Source organism: Canis lupus, chromosome 20 (assembly GCF_003254725.2).
Source record: "Canis lupus dingo isolate Sandy chromosome 20, ASM325472v2, whole genome shotgun sequence".
NCBI classification, from domain to species: Eukaryota; Metazoa; Chordata; class Mammalia; order Carnivora; family Canidae; genus Canis; species Canis lupus.
The window spans coordinates 55,592,191-55,615,371 of NC_064262.1; the positions used below are offsets into that span (position 1 = coordinate 55,592,191).

The 23,181-nt window shown below is 59.8% G+C and overlaps 2 protein-coding genes across 6 annotated transcripts in view; one reads left to right on the forward strand and one right to left on the reverse strand.

The window, feature by feature from the left end:
- The window catches only part of SH3GL1 (SH3 domain containing GRB2 like 1, endophilin A2), a 31,964-nt gene extending 19,375 nt beyond the window's left edge, over positions 1–12,589 (forward strand). Inside the window, exons 2-10 of one of the 2 annotated variants that reach the window (XM_025457025.3) lie at positions 6,948–7,016; positions 7,266–7,338; positions 8,214–8,357; positions 8,802–8,935; positions 9,094–9,252; positions 9,467–9,570; positions 10,322–10,446; positions 10,582–10,638; positions 11,100–12,589. In XM_025457025.3, the coding sequence (XP_025312810.1) occupies positions 6,948–7,016; positions 7,266–7,338; positions 8,214–8,357; positions 8,802–8,935; positions 9,094–9,252; positions 9,467–9,570; positions 10,322–10,446; positions 10,582–10,638; positions 11,100–11,296 (1,062 nt within the window). In that variant the 3' untranslated portion in view covers positions 11,297–12,589. The remainder of the gene's footprint in view (positions 1–6,947; positions 7,017–7,265; positions 7,339–8,213; positions 8,358–8,801; positions 8,936–9,093; positions 9,253–9,466; positions 9,571–10,321; positions 10,447–10,581; positions 10,639–11,099) is intronic. The other variant, XM_049097670.1, reaches the window with a different exon arrangement.
- Positions 5,152–21,219, reverse strand: MPND (MPN domain containing). Of its 4 annotated transcripts, none has more exons than XM_035702932.2 (13): positions 20,836–21,219; positions 20,467–20,750; positions 19,538–19,774; positions 17,827–17,959; positions 17,339–17,423; positions 17,042–17,138; positions 16,699–16,771; positions 16,247–16,323; positions 15,369–15,537; positions 15,214–15,284; positions 14,747–14,836; positions 13,999–14,091; positions 5,152–5,645 (listed from the first exon to the last, which is right to left on the reverse strand). In XM_035702932.2, the coding sequence occupies exons 1-13, from the start codon at positions 20,840–20,842 to the stop codon at positions 5,544–5,546; spliced, it is 1,518 nt and encodes a 505-aa protein (XP_035558825.1). In that variant the 5' UTR covers positions 20,843–21,219; the 3' UTR covers positions 5,152–5,543. The 4 variants fall into 4 exon arrangements, with proteins under 4 accessions (XP_035558825.1, XP_035558824.1, XP_025312787.1 ...); XM_035702931.2 differs by having other exon boundaries at positions 5,534–5,645; positions 13,999–14,209; XM_025457002.3 differs by lacking the exon at positions 5,152–5,645 and adding an exon at positions 12,903–13,155 and having other exon boundaries at positions 20,836–21,217.
- Between the last annotated feature and the right edge of the window lie 1,962 nt (positions 21,220–23,181).

A 23,181-nucleotide genomic window follows, 5' to 3' on the forward strand; every position in this document is an offset into this window, starting at 1 on the left:
TATATGAGATTTTATTTGAGAGAGAGAGAGCATAGACAGGGAGCAGCAGAGGGAGAGGGAGAAGCAGACTCCCTACCGAGCAGGGAGCCCAATGTGGGGTTCCATCCCAGGACCCTAGGATCATGCCCTGAGCCAAAGGCAGACACTTGACTGACTGAGCCTCCCAGGGGCCCCAGCAGACTTTTCCTGGTGGATCATTTCCACTGTGCCTTTTTGCAAAGCTGCTTTTTAGAAAACATTTAGTTAAAAAAATTTTTTTAAGTAAATAAAAATAATAAAATAATAAAAAATTTAAAAATAAAGTAAAATAAAAGAATTTTTTAAAAGATTTTATTTATTTATTCATGAGACACACACAGAGACACAAGCAGAGGGAGAAGCAGGCTCCATGCAGGGAGCCTGACATGAGACTTGATCCTGGGTCTTCAGAATCATGCCCTGGGCTGAAGGCAGCGCTAAACCGCTGGGCCACCTGGGCTGCCCAAAAGTAAAATAAAATTTAAAAAATAAAAATAATTTTAAAAATATAAAAAGTTAAAAAATAATAAATTAAAGCATAAATTTTTTTTAAAAAAGGAAAGAAAACATTTAGTTTCAATGGCTAGGAGGAGAGGAAAGTGTGCCCTGAGACATGACAAGGGTACCAACAAATCTGGGGAAATTTCAGAATCCCTCAATATGCCTTAGGAAGTTCTGACTTGGGCAGAACTCTCTGTCTCTCTGTCTCTCTCTCTGCCTCTCATGAATAAATAAAATCTTTAAAAGAAAAAAAAAAAAAAAAAGGAAGTTCTGACTTGTCAGAACCTCTCTGGGGTTTAACAAAAGGAGTGGTGACTTATTCTCTCAGTCAGCTCACATATTTACGGAGGACCTGTGACAGATGAAATGTCTCGCTCCGTGCCAAGAGCCTTCAGTCTTTTGCTAACCTGTCTCCTTCACATCCTCTGGTTCCTCCCAGGAGGGGTATGAAGGTCTGTTTGGGCTCAGATGATGTTTCTCTGGCCTCTACTTCACTGGCACCTCCTCCTCACCCCCAGAGCCATGGCCCAGCCCCACGTCTCGTGGCCTTTGCTCTCAGAGCCACGTGGGAACTCCACCTCAGTCAGCAAGCAGCTCATCCTCAAGCAACTCACAGGGGCCCTGGCTTTGGAAATTGTCCTGAGTATCTTGGTGATGCCAGGGGCCCCGGAAGGTTTCTGGGTAGGGATGGAGACCTCAAGAGGAGGAGGCTTCTTGGGGGGCAGCCAGTGCACCACACACATTACCTCCCCAGAAGTGTGCTCAGCTCACCTTGCCCTTCCAGAAAGAGAGCCCCATTAACCAAAGAGAATGCCAGCTGGTGTGTCTGCCAGTGCCCCTAAAGTGGGGGCCCAGGAGCACAGGCAGAGGAGGGACAGCTGCAGGAAGGCCAGCAGCCTCGTATTCAGTAGGGCAGCAGCCAAGCCTCAGCTCTGCCCGTGCCGTGGACTCTGAGTCACGAGACAGAAGACCGTGATGGAAACTAGAGGGGTTTGCTTTGCAGCGTTTGGCTCCAAGCCCTCCAGATGTTAGGAGGCGGCAGGGAGGGCGGGTGGAGTTGGAAGGGATCTGGAGGGAGCATGTCTTTCCTCAGGCCCTTCCCCTCCCCTCCCTATGCTGTCACTCTGGCTCAGAAATTTCTCAGCTCTGCCCAGGATCATCAGCTGTTGGCTCTTGGGGCCTCCCATGTCCAGGCGTTGTACACACAGCATTCTGACACCTCCCCACAGCCCTCAGAGGCCCTGTAGGCCCCAGGCTTCACCCACATCCTGTCGCTGACCTATCCTCCAGCATAGGACACAGCACAGGTGGACTGGCAAGTCGGACACGTCTGGGCACAGCACTCATGCCCTCCACTTACAGCTCCATGGCCTCTGACCCCTCAGTTTCCTCATCCTTGAAATGGGCCTGCTGGTCCCTGCACCCTCATTGAGTAGATAGGATGTATGTACCTACCCAGTGCCTGGCATGTAATAGCCCAGGAATGGAGCCCTTGTGCCCCAAACCTGCATCTCATCCAGAACTCTGTCTGCCCACCTGGCCTGGCTCTGCCAGTTGGGACCCTGCCCTTTCAGGTTCAGCTCAGATAGCACTGGCTTTGTGGCTCATCCAGCTGGGAGCCATGTCCTGTTGCCCTTTGAGCATATTTACACCTCCTTTGTGATTCTTACCATATTGTTTTCTGCATTGCTTTTCTTTTTTTTTTTTTTTTTTTTTTTTTGCATTGCTTTTCTATCAGACATCCTCCTCTCCCTTGCCAGAGGGGTGCTCCCCAAGTCCAGGACAGACTTTCATGCCCCTTCTGTATCCCCTCCCACTTTATACACAATTCATCTGGCAATGTAGTAGTTTGCTGGTACAGGCCTATTGACCCCTATCCTGACAGCCCTTGCTAACTGGAGGCAGCAGTGCTCACACTTGAGAGCCAGAGGCCTGTTGGCTGGCCCAGATCCTTAGGACAGCTAGTGTAGGGCCATAGCAAGTGGCTGGGCCGGACCCTCAAGGCCCTCTTCGCCCTTGGGCCTGTGTCTCAGTCACCTCTTGTGTGCCATTCACCATGGCACTCCATCAAGGCCTAGCAGCAACCTCTCCCTCCGTGCCTGGCCTGGGGCTCACATATACCTCTGTAGCCTGGCGTGGGAAATGCTGTCCCAGCACCCACAGATAGGCAGTGACCAGTCAGCTCCGCAGACACAGGGGTTGGGGGGAGCCTGGACCAGGAGAGGTCAAGTGACTTCTGATGTTAACCTGGGAGGAGGTCCTCGAGGACCGCCAGTGGCCACCCATGCATGAGGCAGCTGGACAAGATGCAGGACGCTGGAGTGGGAAGACGTGTAGCACCATCTGGGACAGTGAGGCCCTGAGTGGCCCGGCACATCTCCCTTCCTCCTGGCTCCTCTATGCCGGCTTTCTCCTCCTCCTCCTCCTCCTCTTATTTTCTCTTAAATCTTTAAGTCGTCAAAGCAGATTGTCTGCCCAGGTCACTGAGCCTGCAGATTGGTCCTTTCATTTTCCGTGTCACGGGTGTTGGTCAGGTTTCTCTGCGGAGTCATCTCAGTTGGGAGGTCTGCTGTTGGCTTCGTCCCACTCCTCAGGATTTGAACTGCTTCTGCAACTACCACCAAGAGGCCTCCTGGGACATGCACGCCAGTACAGGCAGCCGCCTTTCACCCGCGTACCGTAAAAGAAACTTCTCCTGCCTGAGTTCCACCTGACTCCTGGAGCAGCTGTCCTCTGGCTCATGGCATGCGGCATTTCCTCAGTCCTTTCTCGGACTAGTTCCACTGCATTTGCTCTTTCTCTCCCGAGTGTCAGATTCCTTGCTTCTCTCCAAAGATGGCCAAGGTCTGGAATGATAACACCAGGCTTTGAAAGAATAGCCTCTCCCGCAATTGGTCTTTATTATGAATGCCCACAGGCCAACATTTGTGCATGGAAGTCATGTGGGTGAAGATCCAGCTGTGTTCCAGGTTTGCTCACCTTCCAGGTGCCCAAGTCACAGGTAGTGCCATCTCCCCATGCGGCTCCACTACTAATCAATGCAGGAGCCTATGACAGGTCGCGCTGTCTGCCCAATGCAGTCACTTGCAGACATGTCATTGCAAATATGATCATTCAAAGGCCAGGTGGGATATATGCCTGGAGAGTAGCCAGAAAGCAGCAGGAGGGGGTCGGGCATGCAGGGAGGCGTCCAGGAGCAGGGCCTCTTGCTCCCTCCCCAGCAGTACCCATCTCTGCAGCCTAAATTTAGGGCGCACGGAGCCACTGATTCCTGCCCCATCCTGGAGTGCCTGCCATCTGGGTTGGTAGAGCATGCTTTTCCCAAAAGTAGTATGGGGGTAATATCAGTCAGGCCAAACGTATGGTGTGAGTCCAGTCATGCAGTTTCCAGAAGAGGTACCAGTAGAGAGAAGAGAGGGAACTTCTAGCTGCTGGAGGTGTTCTGAGGCTGGATTGAGGTGCTGGCACTAAAACTCCTCCGTCATCCAAGGGTAACTAATGAGCAGTAGATCCTGGGATAGGCCCACAGAATCTTGATAAGGCTGTTGAAGAAGATAGGAGCCTCATTGCTCAGAGGTGCCACAGAGCAGCCGCACTCACCAGCAGGTACCTGGTGTCCTGGGCGTTGACACACAGCTGCCCAGGAGAGACCCCACTCTGGGCCCTTTGTGGACACAGTCACTGAGCACTACCCTGAGGCCCACCATGCAGGCAGCGCCAGGCCAAGCAGGCGAGGAGCCTAGGTGGGCATGGCAGAGCAGAGCTCAGGAGCCAGTCTTGAAAAGAGCTGGAAGGTGTCAGGAATTGGGCGATAGGGAGCTCACCTCCAGAGGCTACCACCAGCAGGCCGCCACCAGGTCCTGGATCTCACCTGGTGGGAGCTAGGGCGCAGGCTAACGCCTGGACTAGGGCAGGGTTTTGGAGAACGTTCCGGCCTGGCCTGGGGCTGGGCTTCATGCTGGCCCCAGAGAGGCGCGGGATAGGTTTCATAATGGCAGCCATTATGGGACCACTGCTAGTGACTCAGGCTCCGAGCATCTGGGTGGGGCCCGGGAGCCTGCAGAGAGTGGGCGGTGGTCACCATCCACCCTCCTGTCCTCCGAGGTGCCACAGCCACGCAGGGCCCAGCCAGTGGGGAACAGGCCCTCCGCGCCACAAGCTCAAGGGAGTCCCTGGCTGTTCTCAGATGTGGAGAGGAAGAGCGGGCCCCACCGGGCACTGCGTGTTTCCTCCCAGCCCACATGAGAGCAGGATCGGGCTGTAGTGACCTACCACTGAGGGAGCCTGGGGGGCGAGATCTGTGTGCCGTGTGGGTTCTGCAGGTGGAGGTGGGGTTTCCACGGTGGTGTCTGCTGCGCTCGTTGGGTCTGAAGATATGTGTGCGTTCTTCCCGGACAGGACTGAAATGTCAGGGTCATAGCCTTCCTCAAGGGCAGGGCCCCCTGCCGCCCTCCTGCCCCTCCACTTAGGCAGCGTCCCAACTGCTGAGCCTCTGGGGCTGGCTGCTCAGTGATGGAAGGCCCATGGTCCCTGAAAAACCTGCTGCTCGTGCCCAAAGATGTATCCTTTTTTTTTTTTTTTAAAGGGAAGTTTTTTTTTTTTTAATTTTTATTTATTTATGATAGTCACAGAGAGAGAGAGAGAGAGAGAGAGAGAGAGAGGCGCAGAGACATAGGCAGAGGGAGAAGCAGGCTCCATGCACCAGGAGCCCGATATGGGATTCGATCCCGGGTCTCCAGGATCGCGCCCTGGGCCAAAGGCAGGCGCTAAACCACTGCGCCACCCAGGGATCCCCCAAAGATGTATCCTGTTTGCCAGCCCCACGTCCAGCTCTTCCATGAAGCACTTGGGTTCCCCTCTGCTGGACGTGATCTGCACCCTGGGGAGCCCCACACTCAGAGGTGCCACCCTTTGTTGCTCTGATCAGTACATGATTCCTTTGGTTTTCCTTTATCCTTTTGGCCTCTTGTCATCCTTTTTTGCGTTTGTGCCAGTTCCAAGATTGTGAGCCTCGGAGAGAATGGTCATCTGCAGCCTGAGGGACATGGGTCCTGAAGTCCTAGACGGTGAAGGGAGACTGGCAGGGCCCAGGTGCTTCCAGCGTGGCCTCCTGTGTGCTCGGGTGCCTAGTAAAACCAGCCCCACACGTGCCTGAGGAGCTGAGGGCTCCTGGGTTCCCAGGGGAGGCACTTCTGCCACCGACCCCCCCACCCCAGGCAGGCTGCAGGGTCTGCCCATGCCTTCCCCTAGGGGCAGGATGTGGCTCCTGCCTGGGAGACATGTCCCTGTCTGCCCCACACCATGTCTTCCTGCACTGAGCCAGGCCATCGGCCCCGGGGCCCCGGAAGGTGTGGTTTTGAGCACCTACGCTTCAGCTCCCTCCTAGTTCACCAGAAGAGTCTCGTCTCACGTCAGGCAGTGCACTCATTTCCCTCTCTGGCAACCACTGAATTTGAGAACGTCCTGTTCTCATCATCATCCTGTTCTCATCATCAAAAGAAGTGAAACTGTCCCATGAAATAAATTGGGACGGCCCATAAATGCCCAGGGAGAGACCAGGGTCTTTCCTTATGGAGCGGTTAGCAGAAGCAGGAGGGCAGCCTCTGCCCGTCCCACAAGGTCCTCTAGAGGATAGTGCATGACCCGAGCTGCTGCAGGTGGCAGCAGTCACTGGGCAGACCCTGCTTCCTTCCTGTCCCCCCATTGCGGTGGCTTTAGCTCTCCTACACCTGCGGCTCAGCCAGGTATAAACCCACTGGAGCACAAGGCCCTGTCTCCTCTGGATCCTGCTGGAGGTGGGGGGTGGGGGCGGTCACAAAGCTGTGGACTGGGTCATCCCCATGTCCATTCAGTCCCTTCAGCCACAGGACTTCCTCCTCACCACGGACCTGCTTGTTTCCCAGAGGTGCCCAGGGAGAATGTATTTTGAGGAAGTGCTGGCTCCTGGGTTCACAGGATTCCTTCCCAAAGAGGCAGGAATTCAGTGGGGAAAAGGAAGTGTGAGATCCCTGGGGGAAGAGGCTCTGGTGAACCTCTTCGCCACACCTGGAGCTGAACTGATTTCAGCCAGGGGGGCCCGGCATCACTGTCTAGGTGTGGGCACCTCAGCCCCGAGAGGGGACATCACTCAACTGTGGTTGCCCCCAGGCAGGTCTCCAGGGGTGGTGGGCACTCGTGGGGTTTGCTTGGCCAGGGAAGGCTTCCAGCAGGAGTTCCTTTCCCCCCACCCTGGGTTGGAAGGAGGGTGTGGGTTTGGAACCAGGGCCCTGCTCAGCCACCCATCTGGCCATCAGCTGCATCCCTGGGAAGCCGATATGGACGAGCTGGCCCTTCTACATGCTTTCACTGGCAGTGGACATGGCTAGAAGGCATATTCAGGGCTCCCCTCCACCAGAACTCACACTGTTTTCCCTCCTTCTGTCCCCCAGCTGGTCAGTGAGAAGGTCGGAGGGGCTGAAGGGACCAAGCTTGATGAAGACTTCAAAGAGATGGAGAAGGTACCAGTCTGATGCCCAGCACTGTTTACCCTCATGGGCCACTGCAGTGCTACAGCTGGGCCATGGGTGGGGCTCGTAGATGGATGGATACCCCCCAGCCCTGGGAGGCAGGGCAGACAACAGCCCTCAGAGCAGCACGCGGTTCTTGTGTGGGCTCTGGGGCGCAGGGCAAGGGCTGTCCAGGGACTCCTGGTTTGGCCTCTGGCTTCCCAATGGTTACGAAACCCCACACACTGCCTCTCTTGACAGAAGGTGGATGTTACCAGCAAGGCTGTGACAGAAGTGCTGGCCAGAACCATTGAGTACCTGCAGCCCAACCCAGGTAGGGGGGCCAGCCAGCCAGGAGGGGCCTGTGTCAACCAGGAATCTTCTGGAGCATGAACAGGAATGTATGGGCTCAGAGAACTGAAATGGCCAGGGATAGGCAAGCGGGTTTCATGGGTGACTGGATCCAAGGGTCCAGAGGATATCCCTAGAGTCCTGCATTTCCTTTGTATTTCATGAGGCAGCTCTCATTCTGTATGGCAGCCTTAGTGTGAAATCACCCTTACAGCTAATAGTCCCGGCAGAAAAGAGCGTCTTTCCACCTAAGCAACCCACTGGATCCATCAGAACAGGTTGCTCACCCATTTGCCTGGCCCCAGCTGTCTGCCCACCCTTGGAGCATGAGGTGGGAGTCACCTAGTCTGAGAGAGAGAGATGGGGACTTTTCCCTAAGGAAAATCCAAATCCGAGCAGGAGGTGATGGGTGTGGGACAGGCAGTAACACCAGCCAGGCCCCGTTGAGGCCTGTGCCAGAGACCAACCTGCGCAGGCAAAGGCAAGCGCTCAGCTCCTCCCCCCACGCCAGGCGGAGGGCTATGTCTGGGGCACCTGGACATGCCTGTACCTGCCCCCCGCCCTGGGGTGCTACTCCACAGGCCAGGGAAGGGAGCTTCTGTGATCAGAGCTGTGCTCCAGGATGAGGAGGCCCAGAGGGGTCCAGAGGACAGAAGTCTATGCAGGAGGTTCTCAGAGCCTGGCTGTCTGCAGGCATAGGAACCAAGATTCCTTGGGCCAGGGCTGCACTTTAGAAATCAGGGTGTCGAGGAGAGGGAGGAACCCAGAGAGGGGAGCAGCCCGCAGTTCTGGCCAAGGGCAGGCCTGGTGGCTTCCTGACAGACTGGCTGCACACCTACCTGGCCCGTTCCTTTGCAGCTTCACGGGCCAAACTGACAATGCTCAACACGGTGTCCAAAATCCGAGGGCAAGTGAAGAACCCTGGCTACCCGCAGTCAGAGGGCCTGCTGGGCGAGTGCATGATCCGCCACGGGAAGGAGCTGGGCGGCGAGTCCAACTTCGGTGAGGGCTGTGGAGGGCCGGCCGGGTGGGCTGCAGGGCTGGGGTGGCTACCACTGGACGGTGGGATGCCACTGCCCCAGAGCCTCCTGCAGTGCGTGGTAATCCCCTGGATGAGGGTGACAGAGGCTCCCAAGGACACCCAGCCTTCCTCTGTGGGGATGGAGAGTTGGGGTGTTGCCTACAGGGCCAAGACCCCTTGGAAGGCCTGTCCTCTCGAGCCAGAACTTATGCTAGGGAATGGGGGCAGAGGGTGCTTGACATTTGTCATCACCAGCTCCTCCTGGCTGCTCGGGCTCAGGTTCAGACTTTAGGGTTCCTTGGTTTGTCCTGAATTCTGGCATCTGGTCTATGGGATGAGAGAGCAGTTTAGAAGTTGGGGTGTCTTGGACTCCCAGGCCACGGTCTCCCGTGACAGCTACTCCCCCACTCCCTGCCCTGCTGTAGGGGACGCCCTGTTGGACGCAGGGGAGTCCATGAAGCGCCTGGCAGAGGTGAAAGACTCCCTGGACATAGAGGTCAAGCAGAACTTCATCGACCCCCTGCAGAACTTGTGCGACAAAGACCTGAAGGAGATCCAGGTGCTGCCCCCCACCTGCACCCTGCCCTGCCCCGCATGCCCATCCTCCTGTAGCCCCCAGCACCTGTCCCCTGCCACACACCGTGCCCAGCGTGCCAGTCCTCCCTGTGCAGACCCTAGCACTTGCCTCATAGTCTCAATGCCCTCCCACTCCCGCAGCACCACCTGAAGAAGCTAGAGGGCCGCCGCCTGGACTTTGACTACAAGAAGAAGCGACAGGGCAGGATTCCCGATGAGGAGCTGCGCCAGGCCCTGGAGAAGTTCGAAGAGTCCAAGGAGGTGGCTGAGACCAGCATGCACAACCTCCTGGAGACTGATGTACGTTGGGGCCCTCCTGGTGGGGAGCCCGAGGAAGCGCAACCAGTGGGTGGAGTCATGCATGCCCAGCTCCTAGGCCCAAGGGGCAGCTGCAAGACCCAAGGGGCAGTCTCCCTGGCCCCTGTGCTGGGAGCACTCTGGCCCAGCTGAGAGGTGGCCTTGGAGGTAGGGGTCACAGGGAGGCCTGCCCCTTCAGCGTGCTGGTCACTTGCAGATCGAGCAGGTGAGCCAGCTCTGCGCGCTGGTGGATGCCCAGCTGGACTATCACCGGCAGGCCGTGCAGATCTTGGACGAACTGGCCGACAAGCTCAAGCGAAGGTGAGCTCCAGCCCCTGGCCTTCCATGTGGGAGCCCCATCCTGCTTTGTGCTGAGTTGGGGTGCCCTGAAAACCTATAGTCAGTCCTATGGAGTCCTGGACCAGCCCTTCAGGGCTCCCAAGACACCACCACTAGCCTCCCCCGACTGTCCAGCCTTGCTCAGAGCATGTGTCAGAGCAGGGGGGCTGGGTTCTTTTCATAAAGAATCTCCAGACTGTGCTCACAGGGTGGGGGTTCCAGGGAAGCAGCAAGACCTCATCAGGCTTGTGGCAGTTGTCAGAGGGGAGGACTGGAGTGACCTGAGGCTGGGAGGCCAGAGAATGAGGTAGTTCAGAGCTCAGCTCCTCCCCCAATGGAGGAGCACTAACTTCCCGTCCCCCAGGGCCTGGGGAGGTAGGCTACACAGCACAAGGGCAGACAGGGCTCCCCTCTGAGAGCTGTCCACTAGTCCAGGGCCTGAGAAAGATTATCTAGAGCAGCGGTGTCCCCAGGTGGGGTGGGCATGCTAAGGGAGCTGTAGGGTTTGGCAGGATCTGGCCATTTGGCGGCTTCTGAGAAGGCCCTGAGCTGGGGGAGCTGCCCAACTAGGGGGCCCTGTGGTTAGACCCGTTGGGCCTCTGTGTCCAGGGCCCACCCTCCTACCCCAAGTCCTGGGCAGCAGCATCAGCAGTAGGGACGGAGGAGTCCCTTCATCTTGGCATGTACCGCTCAGGCCCTGCTGGCTGCTCACGGCTTTCCTCCCTGCACACAGGATGCGAGACGCCTCCTCTCGCCCCAAGCGGGAATACAAGCCCAAGCCTCGGGAGCCCTTCGACCTGGGGGAGCCTGAGCAGTCCAATGGGGGCTTCCCCTGTGCCACAGCCCCCAAGATTCCAGGTAAAAAGTGGGGAGGGGGCCACCCCCAGTGCACCGCTCCTTCCAAACTGCAGAGCCAGGCCCGCCCCACTACCTCTAGGGAAGGGGCCCAACCCCGGTTTCCCGGCCCACCCTCTCTGCTTTGTCTGCACACAGCTTCGTCATCTTTCCGATCTTCTGACAAGCCCATCCGGACCCCCAGCAGGAGCATGCGTGAGTGTCCCTGTGGCACAGACCCTGCCCTGCCCTCACAAGCTCCCCGCTTCCGTGTCTAACTGCCTTCTAGTCTGCTCAGAAGGGCCCTTCTCTGCTTCTCTGGCAGAAGGCCTCTTGGCCCATCTTGGGCAGGGGAGGAGCTAGGTGCTGGGGCCTCCCCATCCGTGTGGGGCCCTGCTGTGAGCACCTAGGGTGTCCGACAGCCTCTAGGCTCTTCGAGAGGCAGCCTGAGGGCTTCTGGTCATTCTGTCACCCTGATGCCATTGGGCATACCTGGCTCTCCCCAGGAGCATTTTGGTGACCACTGATGGAACCCATGTCCCTCCCTCTTGTCCCTCTTTTCTCACAAGGCTATGGGCAACAGAGGAAACAGCACCTGTCCTTCACAGGGACCCGGGTAGGGTGGGGCGGGCAGGCAGGGAGGGTGCCAGAGGTCTGAGCCGAGCCCCTGCCCCCAGCACCCCTGGACCAGCCAAGCTGCAAAGCTCTGTACGACTTTGAGCCTGAGAATGCCGGGGAACTGGGCTTCCACGAGGGTGACGTCATCACGTTGACCAACCAGATCGACGAGAACTGGTACGAGGGCATGCTCCACGGCCAGTCGGGCTTCTTCCCCCTCAGCTACGTGGAGGTGCTGGTGCCCTTGCCTCAGTGACCCCGTCAGCCCGGTCCAGGTGGCCTGCATCCCACCTGCCTCTGCAGCCAGGGCTGAGCCTGCCTGCGCTCCTGGGGCCACTGGGGAAGGCAGGCCCCGCTGGGGCGGCCAGGGGGCGGGGGGCCCGGGGGGCAGGGGCCCGCTTCCACTAGCAGTCACCCACAGTCCCCTTTCCATGCAGCAGTCCAGGGCCTAGGGAGTAGGTTTCCTGCCCAGGGCCCCAAGGGGCTAACACTAAGGTGCTCTTAGAAACACTAACTTCCTCCCACCCCCCAGGAATACCTCTCCAGGAATGGGTAACTCCAGGTGGGCCCCCCTCCCTCCCTTCCTCCCACACACATGTGCACACATACCCTGTCTTGTCCCTCCCTCCTCCCCTCTTTTGGGGTCCCCCCACCCGCCAGGAGACCTGCCCTTAACAGCATGAGCTGGAACATCTGTGCCACTGGCTGTTCCGAGTAGGATCCCTGGCCAGGACTCACCACCCTGCCTTTAAGTTACCTTCCAACACTCCTTCCTGGCCCCAACTCCAGGGCTCCCCAGGCCCTGGCACACCCACAGATGCCACCTCCCTGGGGAGAGACAATCCTGGGGTTCTCAGGGTTCCCCTAAAGACCAGCCCTGTACTGAGCAGCCCTTGAGCTGCTGTCGTCTCTCCCTGCAGGGCACTGAGCCCTTGCACACCAGTGCCCTCCACCCTGTCCCGCACCCCCTCCTCTGTTCCCACACGTAGGGTACCCCACCCCAGACAAGCACACGGAACGTTTCTCTGGCACGAGCTGCCACCACCAGCTGTGCACACGGCACTCACGTGTGCACCACAAACAGGACCACAGGAGTCTTCCAGCCTCTGCTCTGCTGAAGGTCAAATATAAAGGCTTTGATGAGTGAATGTTCCCAGACCCCTGGTTGCTGGGACTACCCCTCAGGAGGGTCACAGGCACCTCCCCCATCCTAAGCCGTGGCCGTAGCCATCTCCCTTCAGACCAAGGCAGGCAGCTGCCCTGACCAGCAGAGCCCAGCCCTGCTTCCACTTCCTGTCTTGCCTCATCCAAAAATTGGCTAAACCGGGGGACTTCGGGACTGGATCACATTCCCCTCCTCTGATGACCCAGCAAAGCCCCGGGGACACCAAGCTCTGCTCCTGAGGCCACCCCCCTCATTGCCATTCCATGAGGGATGCACGTGCATCCCAGCTAAGATGAGCAGCGTAGCCTTGGTCACAATCGAGGGCAGGTTGAAATGTAATCCTGAATTTTTTTTAAGAAAAGTATTAAATGTCTCTTTCTACAACCTCTGTTATGGTGCAAGGTGGGGAGGGCAGTGGCGCTTCCCCAAGCTCACCCAGACATGCACAGCTCTCCAGAAGGGTCCCCAGTCCGGGCCCACTCCGGGGAGAGTACTAGCCCCCCACAAGCCAGGGAGGGACTGTGGTCATGTGCTGGTCACCGGCGCGGCAGTAGATCCCCCACAGCTCCCTGCAGCTCCAGCCCCAGGAAGCCCACGCCACGGTGGCTGCACAAAAGGCATCCTTCCCATACCAGCCAAGAACCCGTGACAAGTGCGGGGAGGGAAAGGCATCCCCAGGTGAGACACACGCCCAGGATGTTTGCTTCTCCCTTTATTGTCTGCGCCCCAGCCACTGTGCAGCTGAGTTGCACAGGGACAGCAGCATAGCTGCAAACAAAACCCCAGACCCGTTCCTCCTCAGCTGGAACCAATGGGGTTCAGAGTCTGACCAAGAGGCCCCCCAGGCCCTCGGAGGCGATGCCTCAGCTCCCTTGTTTGAGAAGGCTGTAAACCTGCTCCAGCACGTGGCACAGGCCCTGGTCCTTGGGTGTCCTGCTGGCCAAGGAGATCTGAAACGAGCGGGGCTGGCACCTCAGGGCTGTGCCCAGTGGTCCTGGCCTCACTCCACCCCCCAGAGGGCAGAGGAGTTTTACTAACCAAGGTACACAATGTGTTCTAAAGTGAGGTTTTATTTTTAAAGGAGGCCCATTCGTGGAACGTTCTGGGTTTTGGCGGGGAAGGGGGGTTCTATCTGCACATTCCACATCCTGCTCTCTCCCCAGTGGCCTCCCTGCCAGGCTCTCACCTGGGTCGGGAGGCGCCCCCACCCCACCAGCCCAGTGACAGGGTAGAGGGGACCCACGGCAGCTCAAAGCTGTGGCCACTCAAGTTTCGACAAAACAAGCAAGCGTGCAAAACGGCCTTTCGCTCCCAAGTGCAATTGAAAATGCCTTCTGAGAAGGACTTCCAGGCCGGAAGTAAGACCCTCTGAGGCCACCAAGCCCTTAAGTGTCCCCTGAGGGTAGGGCCAGGGGGCTGGAGAAACCCCTCAGGGCACCAGCTTCTCTGCTTGGTTCAACTTTGCTGGCACTGAGGCTCTGGACCAGACCACAGCCCCCTCCACAGACTCCCTGCTCCCTCGCTTGCAGCACCCATGCTGTGAGGGCCCAGCAGAGCTGCTCCGACCTTTTATGCTTTCATCTGCATCCTAATACTGGTTCCCTGTCACTGTCACCATCCACCTGTGACCAAACAAGGCTCCTTGGCAGCTTTAAAAGCCAGGTGAGATACTTTCTACAGAAGAAATTAGGTCAGCACTATTTCCCAGGCTGCCCAGGGTTAGATTATTGGGGGGCTCCCCAAGAACTGTCTTCCTAAAGGGCTTTGTGGGAGACTGAGGGTGTGAGTCTTACCTTCAGCTTGTCAAGGTACGTGTGCTCCTGGCTCCAGGGCTCCTGGAACCTCACGAGGTCGGGGGCGCCCTTGTAGAATTCCACCAGCAGCATCTACAGGACAGGGGGCCGATGGGTCCCCCTCGCTCCCGGGAGCCCTCTGTCCTGAGTGCCCAGGATACAGCAGCGAGCAGCCCAGACACCACCACCGCCCTTCATGGGGCTTCCAAGCCTATACAGCATATAGGCGCTACCCAGGACCCCGGAGAGACCGCTGAGGAGCATCTCCAGGGAGAACTAAGGGAGCTTTCAGGAGGCCCCTGGAGGGGGAGGCGGAAGGACCCCGAAGAGGGAGGCACCCATGACTCTGAGCAACCCCGCCCCCCTCGCGTAACCTCATCCCAGGCCACAGTGTAGCCCAATCCCACAGGTGTGACCAACTAGCTGCTTTTTAAATGGCTGTTGGAACCTGGGCACTGAAAACATTCATCTGGGCGCCAGCTGAAGTCCCTCACGAGTCTTCATTTGGACAATCAGTGGCAGGGGCAGAGGTGCGAGGCCGGGCACCTCCAGCAAGTTCCAGAACAGCCAGGAGGCTGGCAGGGGTGGGGGGAGGGAGGAGGTGGGCAAGAATCCGAGACTTGAGTTTCGGCCGCGGGAGAGAAGTCTGACCCATGCCCTGATGTGGCACATTGGGCGCCCCGGCGTCCTGCAGTATCACCCCCGTCCAGCTGGGGCACCACCCCGCCCCGCCCGGGAGTGAGCTCACCATCTCATGAAGGATGTCATTAGTCAGAAAGTTGTCCTGGACGTAGGCCATCTCCACGTCCATGGGGATGCCGTAGTCACTGGGCCTTTGCTGGCAGGGACACACGCCGGTCACCACCAGCCACCTCCAGCACCCCATCCACAACGGATGTGCCCTGGGCCAGCAGTCCGAGGGAGGATCGAGACTCCGGGCCTGGCTCCTCACTGCCACCGGCTTCAAGGCCACGTGGCCCTGCCCGCAGCAGGAGAGGCCGAGGATGGCTTTCCAAAGCCCGTCTGTGACCCCAGCACAGACGGGACGAAGGTTCGAGGACGCGGCCGCCTTAGTAGCAAGGCAGATGGCCCACTTGGAGGCCACGCCTTTCCAGGTCCCTCAGGGACCTCGGATGGTGCAGGGCTTCTGTTCCCGCTTCACGGGAGACACAGGCCCGGGGCGCGCCCCCCACCCCCCACAGCAGCCCCACCTACCTCCGGGGGTGGCATCACCCAGAAGGGGGAGATCTTGGACTCGGGGCCCGGGTTGCCGGAGTAGTAAGGGGCTGCAGGGGGAGAGAGAGCGGGCGCTGGGCCTGGAGGGAGGGTCTGCGGCCCAGGAGGGGCGGGCGCGGGGCGGCGGGACTCACAGCAGAGCAGGGCCAGGCAGGGCTGGAAGCCGTTGCTGGAGCCCTGCAGCCGCAGCTGGTAGTCCATCTGCGAGTCGATGTCCTGCAGCGACGGCAGCGCGGGGCTGTGCGGGTGGCTGTGGTACCAGCCCACCAGGGACAGGCCCCGCAGGAGCAGGCTCTGGTAGATCTGGGGGCACAGGCCAGGCCGGGGCTCAACCAGCCGCCCGCGCACCCGCCCAGCTCCGTCCCCACGTGAGGCCCGCTTTTCGTGCGCGCCTGCTGTGTACCAGGCCTGGGGACACAGCGGGGACCAAGACAGAGCGGCGCCCACCCTCAAGGGGGCCAGCGGGGGCCACGGTCAACAAATACATTACAAAGCTGCACCTGTCAGGGAGCAAAGCCACAAGTTTATTGGCGGCACTGCTGTATCCCTAGCCCGTGGACAATTCTGGGCACACAGCAGGCACTCGAATGGTTGGACAGCTAGGTGGACGTGTGTGCCCTTGAGCAGGACCGGCATTCCCGGGGGCCTTCAGCAAGCAGAGCCCCGAGCTGGCCCCAGGAGCAAGAAAGGTGGGCCGAACCCACCTCTATTCGCCTGTCCCCAAGACCCACTGGGGGTGCCAGCGGGCAGTGGGCGTATCAGAAAAACACTACTGGGGTGGCAGCTAACATTCGCTGGGCTGTCACTACCTGCCAGGCACGGCTAGGAAACGGGTGCCAGAGGGAAGGGTGCTGGCCGCCTGTGCAGAGCATGCAGGACCGTGGGCTCACGCACGCTCATCTGCACACTTGTTAAACTCGGACACTGTGCAAGCCCCAGGACCCGGTGGCCAGAACAGCTGTGTCCACCCTAGCCCTCCCCGGAGTGCCCTGGCCCCCTGTGCCCCCCTCACCTCCTCTTCCATGCTGGCTGCCATATCCACGTCTCCCAGCCGGCTGCGACAGGGGAAGGCTCTCAGCACCGTGAGCACTGCACAGAGGCGGGGAGAAGGTGTAGACACCCACCCGGCCCTAACACCCCCTGCCTACCTGCCCCAAACGCCCCCCTGCCCACCTGGCCCCAAACACCCCCTGCCCACCTGGTCCCAAACACCTCCCTGCCCACCTGGCCCCAAACACCCCCCTGCCCACCTGGTCCCAAACACCTCCCTGCCCACCTGGTCCCAAACACCTCCCTGCCCACCTGGCCCCAAACACTCCCCTGCCCCAAACACCCCCCTGCCCACCTGGTCCCAAAAACCTCCCTGCCACCTGGCCACAAACACCCCTCTGCCCACCTGCCCCAAATACCCCCCTGCCCACCTGGTCTCAAACACCCCCCTGCCAATCTGCCCCAAATACTCACTCTGGCTGTTGATGTCCCAGCGGCCCCCCAGGTACCCCACGACCTCGCTGCGAGTCAGGTGGCTGTGGAAGTCCTGGGAGGGGATGGACATCGGGAGAGGGCTCAGGCTGTGGCCCGGCCCCAAATGTCTATTCTCAGGGCCGGAGCCCTCGCGGTGTACCGGGACCGCCCCACCAGCCTCCTTCATTCAACACTGAGTGCCTACTGTATACCAGTAATGAACAGGCCAGACAGGTCCATGCCCTCAGAGCTACCATTCCAGGGACCCCTTCCAGGTGCCCCAGCCACCTGCCCAGGCCTGGCCCTCAGCCCACAAGGGACGGGGTGGCGGCTGGGCACACACCAGCAGGAACAGCACGTTGCTGGAGATGGCCACGTTGAACGGCTGGAACTTGTTGATGGCAGCAAAGGAGGTTACTTCCACCAGGGTGTGGGGGTTCCTGTGGGAGCCAGTGGGGCCCAGAGTTCAGGCACTCATGCCCGAGCTGGCTCCCTGGGCCTCCAGATCCAGCTGTGCACAGGGGAGGCCCCGAGCCCACCCTACTCCTGCCCCCCGCTCCACCCACTCCCGCAGAGCGCGTGTACACTGGGGTGTGTGTGTGTGTGCGCGCGCGCGCGGCGGGCACAGGGCGTGTCTGACCTGGCAGAGTCTCGACTGCCCAGCATGCAGTACCGCACAGGCACCCGGATCTTGTTTTCCACCCGCTTCCCAGGGGGCACGGCCTCTGCAGGATGTGGGGCAAGGGGGAAAGGGCAGCAATTAAGCCCTCCCAGCCCAGAACTGGAAAATAGAGACCAGGCTACCCAAGGAAGAAAAAAAAACCCTCCAGAGGCCACTTGAAAAATCAGGCTGCAGAAGAACTGAGATCGGGCGGCGGGTTAACAAGTAGGAAAAAAAGATTAAAATACCAGATGAAGGGCTTAGGAAATCAGGTGAGGACCTAGAGAAGCAGGCAGGGGGCCAAAGGAACAGGCACTGAGGCAGAGAAATCCTACAGGGAGCATGGAAGTCAGGCAGCGTGGGAAAGAAATTAGGCAGCAGGGCTAGGACGTCAGCCAGGCATCTTGGGAACGCGGAGAAAAAGGCCAGGCCTGACCCGGGCCTCCTGCCCTCCCCGGGCCTCTTACCTGTGTGGGCAGGTTCCAAGGGTCCCTTGGCAGGTGGCCTCCGGCTCTTGTCCTCCGTGGAGACCCCCGCCAGCGCCTCCTCCTCTTCTTCCTCCATCAACAGCTCCTCCTCCTCGCCTTCACTGGCCGGGCTCTGGTGGGGTGGGGGTGGGCAGGGCCGCAGGACCCTCAGCTGGGTGCCGCCCCCCCTCACCGCGGCCCACCCACGCCTCGGCCGAGCCCCAGGTTCCTGCCGCCGCCCCGGATGCCCACCAGAGGGCGGGAGCGGGCAGGAGCGGCCTAGGCTTTTGGGCCGCAGCGCAGGTTTGAGCGCCTGGCAGAGGGGCCCACCTGGCCTCTGGCTTCTCCCAGCGGTGCGGCCTCCCGCAAGCGCCCTAACCTCCCTGAGCTCTATTCTCCTCGTCTTTAAACCAGACAATGGCCTCCAGCTGCACAGGGAGGGCATCAGGGAGAAGGGAGAATCTCTGCAAAGCAAGCAGCCCGCCGCCTGCCCACCCAATTCTCCGGGCAAGCCCGGGCCTAGGGGATTATTTTACCCGATGCTCTCAACCATCTCTCCTCCTGATCTCCCCTAACTGCCCCTGCTGGGGCGACTTCCCAGGGTCCAAATCCAACAGTCACATATCCTCTCCGCCGCTGCAGGGACTGACTGGCCCGTCCCCCCTTCCCCTGGGAACTCCTCAGGGACCTGGCTTCCTCCCCGCTGTCCGGCACCCTCGGTTTCCCACCCCCCACCCCTTCGGAGCCCACGCTGGGACCCCTCGGGGGCAGTCTCCTCTGCTCTCCCTCTGTCGATGCCAGGATGACACCCACAGTCCTGTCTCCAGGCACCCCTCACCAGCTCCAGACTCGGGGTCTGGCTGACCCTGGAGGCCTCCTTGCCGGGGGGCTCCGGGGCGTCCCTCACACAGCTCGGCCACACTCCACCGACTGTCCCCCACACCTGCTTCTCCCCAATCCCCGCATCTCCGCCGAGGGCAGCTCCAGGCATCCGCTTGCTCAGAACAAAATCTCCCTTAGCACCAACGTCTCATGCAGCAGCAAATCCCGTGAGATCCACTTTCAAAATCAGCCAAAACTTGCCCACGTCTTCCCCCATCAATTGTCAGGATGGTGCACCCCATCATCTCCCACCAGGACCAGTTCAGTCCCCAGCTCCCCTCCTCGCCCCCCCCTGTGCTGCATACAGCGGCCACCAGGGGGCGCCCGTGGGCCCCTGAGTCAGGTGTGTCCAGCCTCTGCCCACAGCCTCCCTGGGCTCCCACCCACCTCAGGGTAAAAGCCCCAGTCCTCCCCGCCTCTTTCCAGCCTGCCAGCGGCCCTACAGGCTTCGGACCTGCCAGCCAGACGCACCTATCTGATGCATGCAGGGACTGTGATCATCTTCATTCTACTTACCGACACGACTTAGGACTGGAGTCGGTGCTTGGCTAAGTCCACCCGGCCCCTGCCACTGTCTCCAGTCCCCTCAGCTACCTAAGGCATGTGAGCCTCCAGCTGCATCGGCTAATCCTGGTTCCGCAGGCGCTGGGTCGCTTCTACCAACCTGGCGTTGCTGTGCCACCCCCTCCCTCTGAAAACTCTTCCCTTCGCCTTGCTCTGACAAACTCCTGCTCATCCCACAGGGCCCCAGCTCCAGCGTCCTCACTCGGGGCACTCCTGGCGCAACAATGAGTCAGGGAGAGCTTGCTCGGGAGGCCGAAGGACGCACCTCGTCGGCAGCAGCTGTGGGCATGTGGAGCTGGTGTCGCCGGAGCCAGGCTGCCTTGTATTTGTCCAGTTTCTGGCCCTTGTACTTGACAGAAGCCCAGCCACAGCCGGACTTCTTGGCCGGGTTCACCAACTTTTTGCAGTGTGTGGCCCAGGCGCTGGGTGAGTTGAACACCTGCCCGGTCTCCTGCCACACGATCCTCCCGTCGGGCTGCAGGTCCCCCAGGAACTTCTTTCCCTGCAGTAACAGTGGCCTGGCTGGGCCCAGGGCCTGGTACCCACCAAGGCCCCCACCTGCCACCTGCTGCTCCCCAGGGCTGGGCGCCGGTCCCGCCCACAGCATCCCTCCCAGGAAGCCTTCCAGGCTCGTTGCCTCCCAGCACCTGCGTGTCCACTCTCAGTCCTCATGGGCCTGGGCGGAAAGCGCCCAGTTTTGGGCCTGCCCAACCCCGCAGTCGACTGTGAGCCCCCAAAGGGCAGGGACGGGGTCTCCGCGATCCGATCCCTAACACGCAGCGCACAGCCAGGCACGCAGCAAGCGCTCCATCCATAAACTGCTCCCACTCACAGACTCACAGCAACAGCAACGAACCCCTAAGGCCCTCAAGGGGTCGCGGGCACCCCGCTGGGCGCCGTGTTCATTTAATCCTCATACAACCCCGCGAGGGGGAAAAAAAAAATCTCAATTTATGCACGAGGAAACTGGGATGTGGAGGGGCTGAGCAAAGTCACGCCGCCCGCGGGGAGAGCGGTGCTGTCCTCAGCTCACCTCCCCCCGGCAGCCGGCGCTGGGTAAACGGGGTCGCCCAGCCAGAAGGGCTCCTGCTGGGCCTGGCCGCTCCCACACCCGGGCTGGGCCGGCGGCCAGGGCGCGCTGGGCCTCAGTTTCCCCGGCCTGCCCCGCGGGGATGGGAGGGTGGGTGCGCTCACCAGGTAGTAGATGGACAGCACCCCGGCGCCCGGCTCCAGCAGCGCGTCTTTGAGGAGCACCCTCAGCGTGACCGCGCGCCTGGTGAGCGCGCCCCCCGGGCCGCCGCAGCCCCCCGCCCCGGGCCCGGGCCCGCAGCCGCCGCCGCCTCCTGCGCCGCCGCCGCCGCCGCCGCGCGCGCCTCCCGCTCCAGCCGGCCGCTCGGGGTCCTCGGCCTCCGCCTCGTCCTCATCCTCGTCCGGCGCCTCCTCGCCCGCGCCGCCCGCCGGGGACAGCGGCTCCGGAGCTGCGGGCAGCGACAGGCTGCACCGGGCCGCGCGCCCCCGGCCGCCCCGCGCGGTGCCCCCCCTGCCCCCCGGCCCCCGCCGTACCTGCCATGGCCGCTCCCCGGGGACCCCCCGCGCCCCGTGCGCCCCGAGCACTCCGCGAGCCGCGGGCCCTTTCTTCCCGGCACGTGACACGGCTCCGCCCCGAGGGGGAGGTGCCGCAGCTTGGGGGCGGGCGGGGGGCTCGGCCTGCCGCGGCGAGCGGGGAAACTGAGGCCCGGGGCTTCTCTGCTTTCGGGGAACTAGTGGCTCCACCCGAGCCGACCGGGTGGGTGGAGGCCTGGAGCTGCGGGCCACGGGGGACTGTGGGGACGAGATGAGACACTTGAGGGGCCAGAGGTCTCGGTCGTTGAGACCTGGAGGGAAACTGAGGCCGGGAGAGCGACTCACGGCGCCCGGGGGGCGCAGGCTCTAAAGGGTTACCTTCCAGCCCCGGAGCTGATTGCGCGGTTGGACCAGACCCAACAGCCAATTAGAAGACGGTCGTTTAAACTCTAACCAATAGGCAGCAGCCGCCGGATTCCCCCAGCCAATCAGTGTTAAGATGCTAATTCCGCCAAACTTGTCCTCTCGGCCAATCAGCAGGAGCCCCCGGGCTTCACGTAGCCATTCAGTTGTAGGCTCCGGTCCTCCGCCAGCCAATCAGATCCCGGGTCAAGCGTGCCGCGGTCGGGCGCCCCCCCATACACGCCCCTTTGCGCCGGGTGCTCGTGGGCGGAGCCGCGCCGGCAGGTCGCTGGGCGGCTGCAGCCCTGTCCTTTGTCCCCGGTCCCTGTCCCGGGACCTTTGGCTCGGGCGCAGCGACACTTCCCTGGACGGAGAGTCCCCAGCCTCCGGCGGGGCGGGAAGCCCGGGATGGAGGCTCCGCAGGCTGCGGGGAGCCCAGGGTGGGCTCAGCCGCGGGCGGGGTTGCTCGGCCGGTCTGCAAGGGGGGACAGGACCTTGGGGTGGGGGCGGGGATGTGCGGGGAGCGTGGTCTGGAGTCCCACCGGACCCAGGGACTGCCCATGTGGCTCTCTGTGTTTCACCATTGGGACAATAATAATATCTACGTCGGGGTTGTTGGAGAACAGGGCTCGACATCTAATGAAAGAAGAGCTGCGGGCGCCTGGGTGGCTCCTTTGGTTAAGGCTCTGACTTCAGCTCAGGTCATTATCCCAGGCTCCTGGATTGAGCCCCTCATCAGGCCCCGTTAGCAGAGAGCCTGCTTCTCCCTCTCCCTCTGTCCCTCCCCCCCGCTCATGCTTTGTCTCCCTCTCTCTCAAATAAATAAAGTCTTTTTTAAAATGATAATAAAATTTTTAAAATAGGGGATCCCTGGGTGGCGCAGAGGTTTAGCGCCTGCCTTTGGCCCAGAGCGCGATCCTGGAGACCCGGGATCGAATCCCACGTCGGGCTCCCGGTGCATGGAGCCTGCTTCTCCCTCTGCCTGTGTCTCTGCTTCTCTCTCTCTCTCTCTGTGTGACTATCATAAATAAATTTTTTAAAAATTTAAAAAATAATAATAAAAAATAAAATGATAATAAAAATTTTTAAATAATAAAATAAAAGAAGAGCTGAACAAATTTTTGTCAACTCCATGCCTCCCCACGTTTCCCCACACCACCCCCACCTCCCACCACAGGTCCAGCCACCAACCGGGCATTCCCAGTACCCCCAGGCTCTGACCTCAGTTTATTCCCCCATGTCCTTGCTCCTATTCTCTTTGACTCTGTTCCCAAAACCCTGGGCCAGACCTCCGGCCTCTCCCAGCTGGACCCTGGTCGTAGCCTTGGGCCTCAGATCTCCATACTCTCTATCTTCCTCATCCATCTCCACCACCGCCCCAGAGGGATCTTACGAAAATGCGACTGCGACCGCCTCCCTCCCCTGCTCTAAATCCTTAAATGGCTCCCCATTGCCTTTGGTAAATAAAGTCAAAATAAATTGCTGTGATCTCACTAACCATTTATGGCGCCCCTTTATGGCAGGTATTGTTAACAACTTTATAAGACCTCATCAAGTGAAGACGTTGCCAAGTCACACACCCCTTCAATGGATTCCAAAGGCTATTTTTTTGCTATGTGTATAAAGTCCAGGCAGCCCTATAGCAAGTAAGGAAATTGAATTTGTAATTTTAAGACTCCTCCAAAAGAAATCTCCAAGGCGGGATGGAGATTTGTACCAAAGTTTCAAAGAAGAAATTAACACCATTTTAAAATAATCTCTTCCAAATAAATAAATAAAATAAAATAAAATAATCTCTTCCAATGGTGCCTGGGTGACCCAATTGGTGAAGCATCTGGCTTTGGCTCAGGTCACGATCTCAGGGTCCTGGGGTCAAGTCCCTTCCCACCACTTGTGTGCTCTCTGCTCTCTCTCTCTCAAATAAAAAAATAAATAATTTCAAAA

Bases quoted from the DNA above. Each gene is read 5' to 3' on its own strand.
- MPND (XM_035702931.2), bottom strand. The intron at 19,775-20,466 runs GTGAGCGCACCC...CTGTTACTGCAG, and splicing joins TGCTGTCCATCTACTACCTG to GGAAAGAAGTTCCTGGGGGA. The intron at 17,424-17,826 runs GTAAGAGGCCCG...CACATCCTGCAG, and splicing joins CTTGGAACCTGCCCACACAG to AGGCCGTGCCCCCTGGGAAG.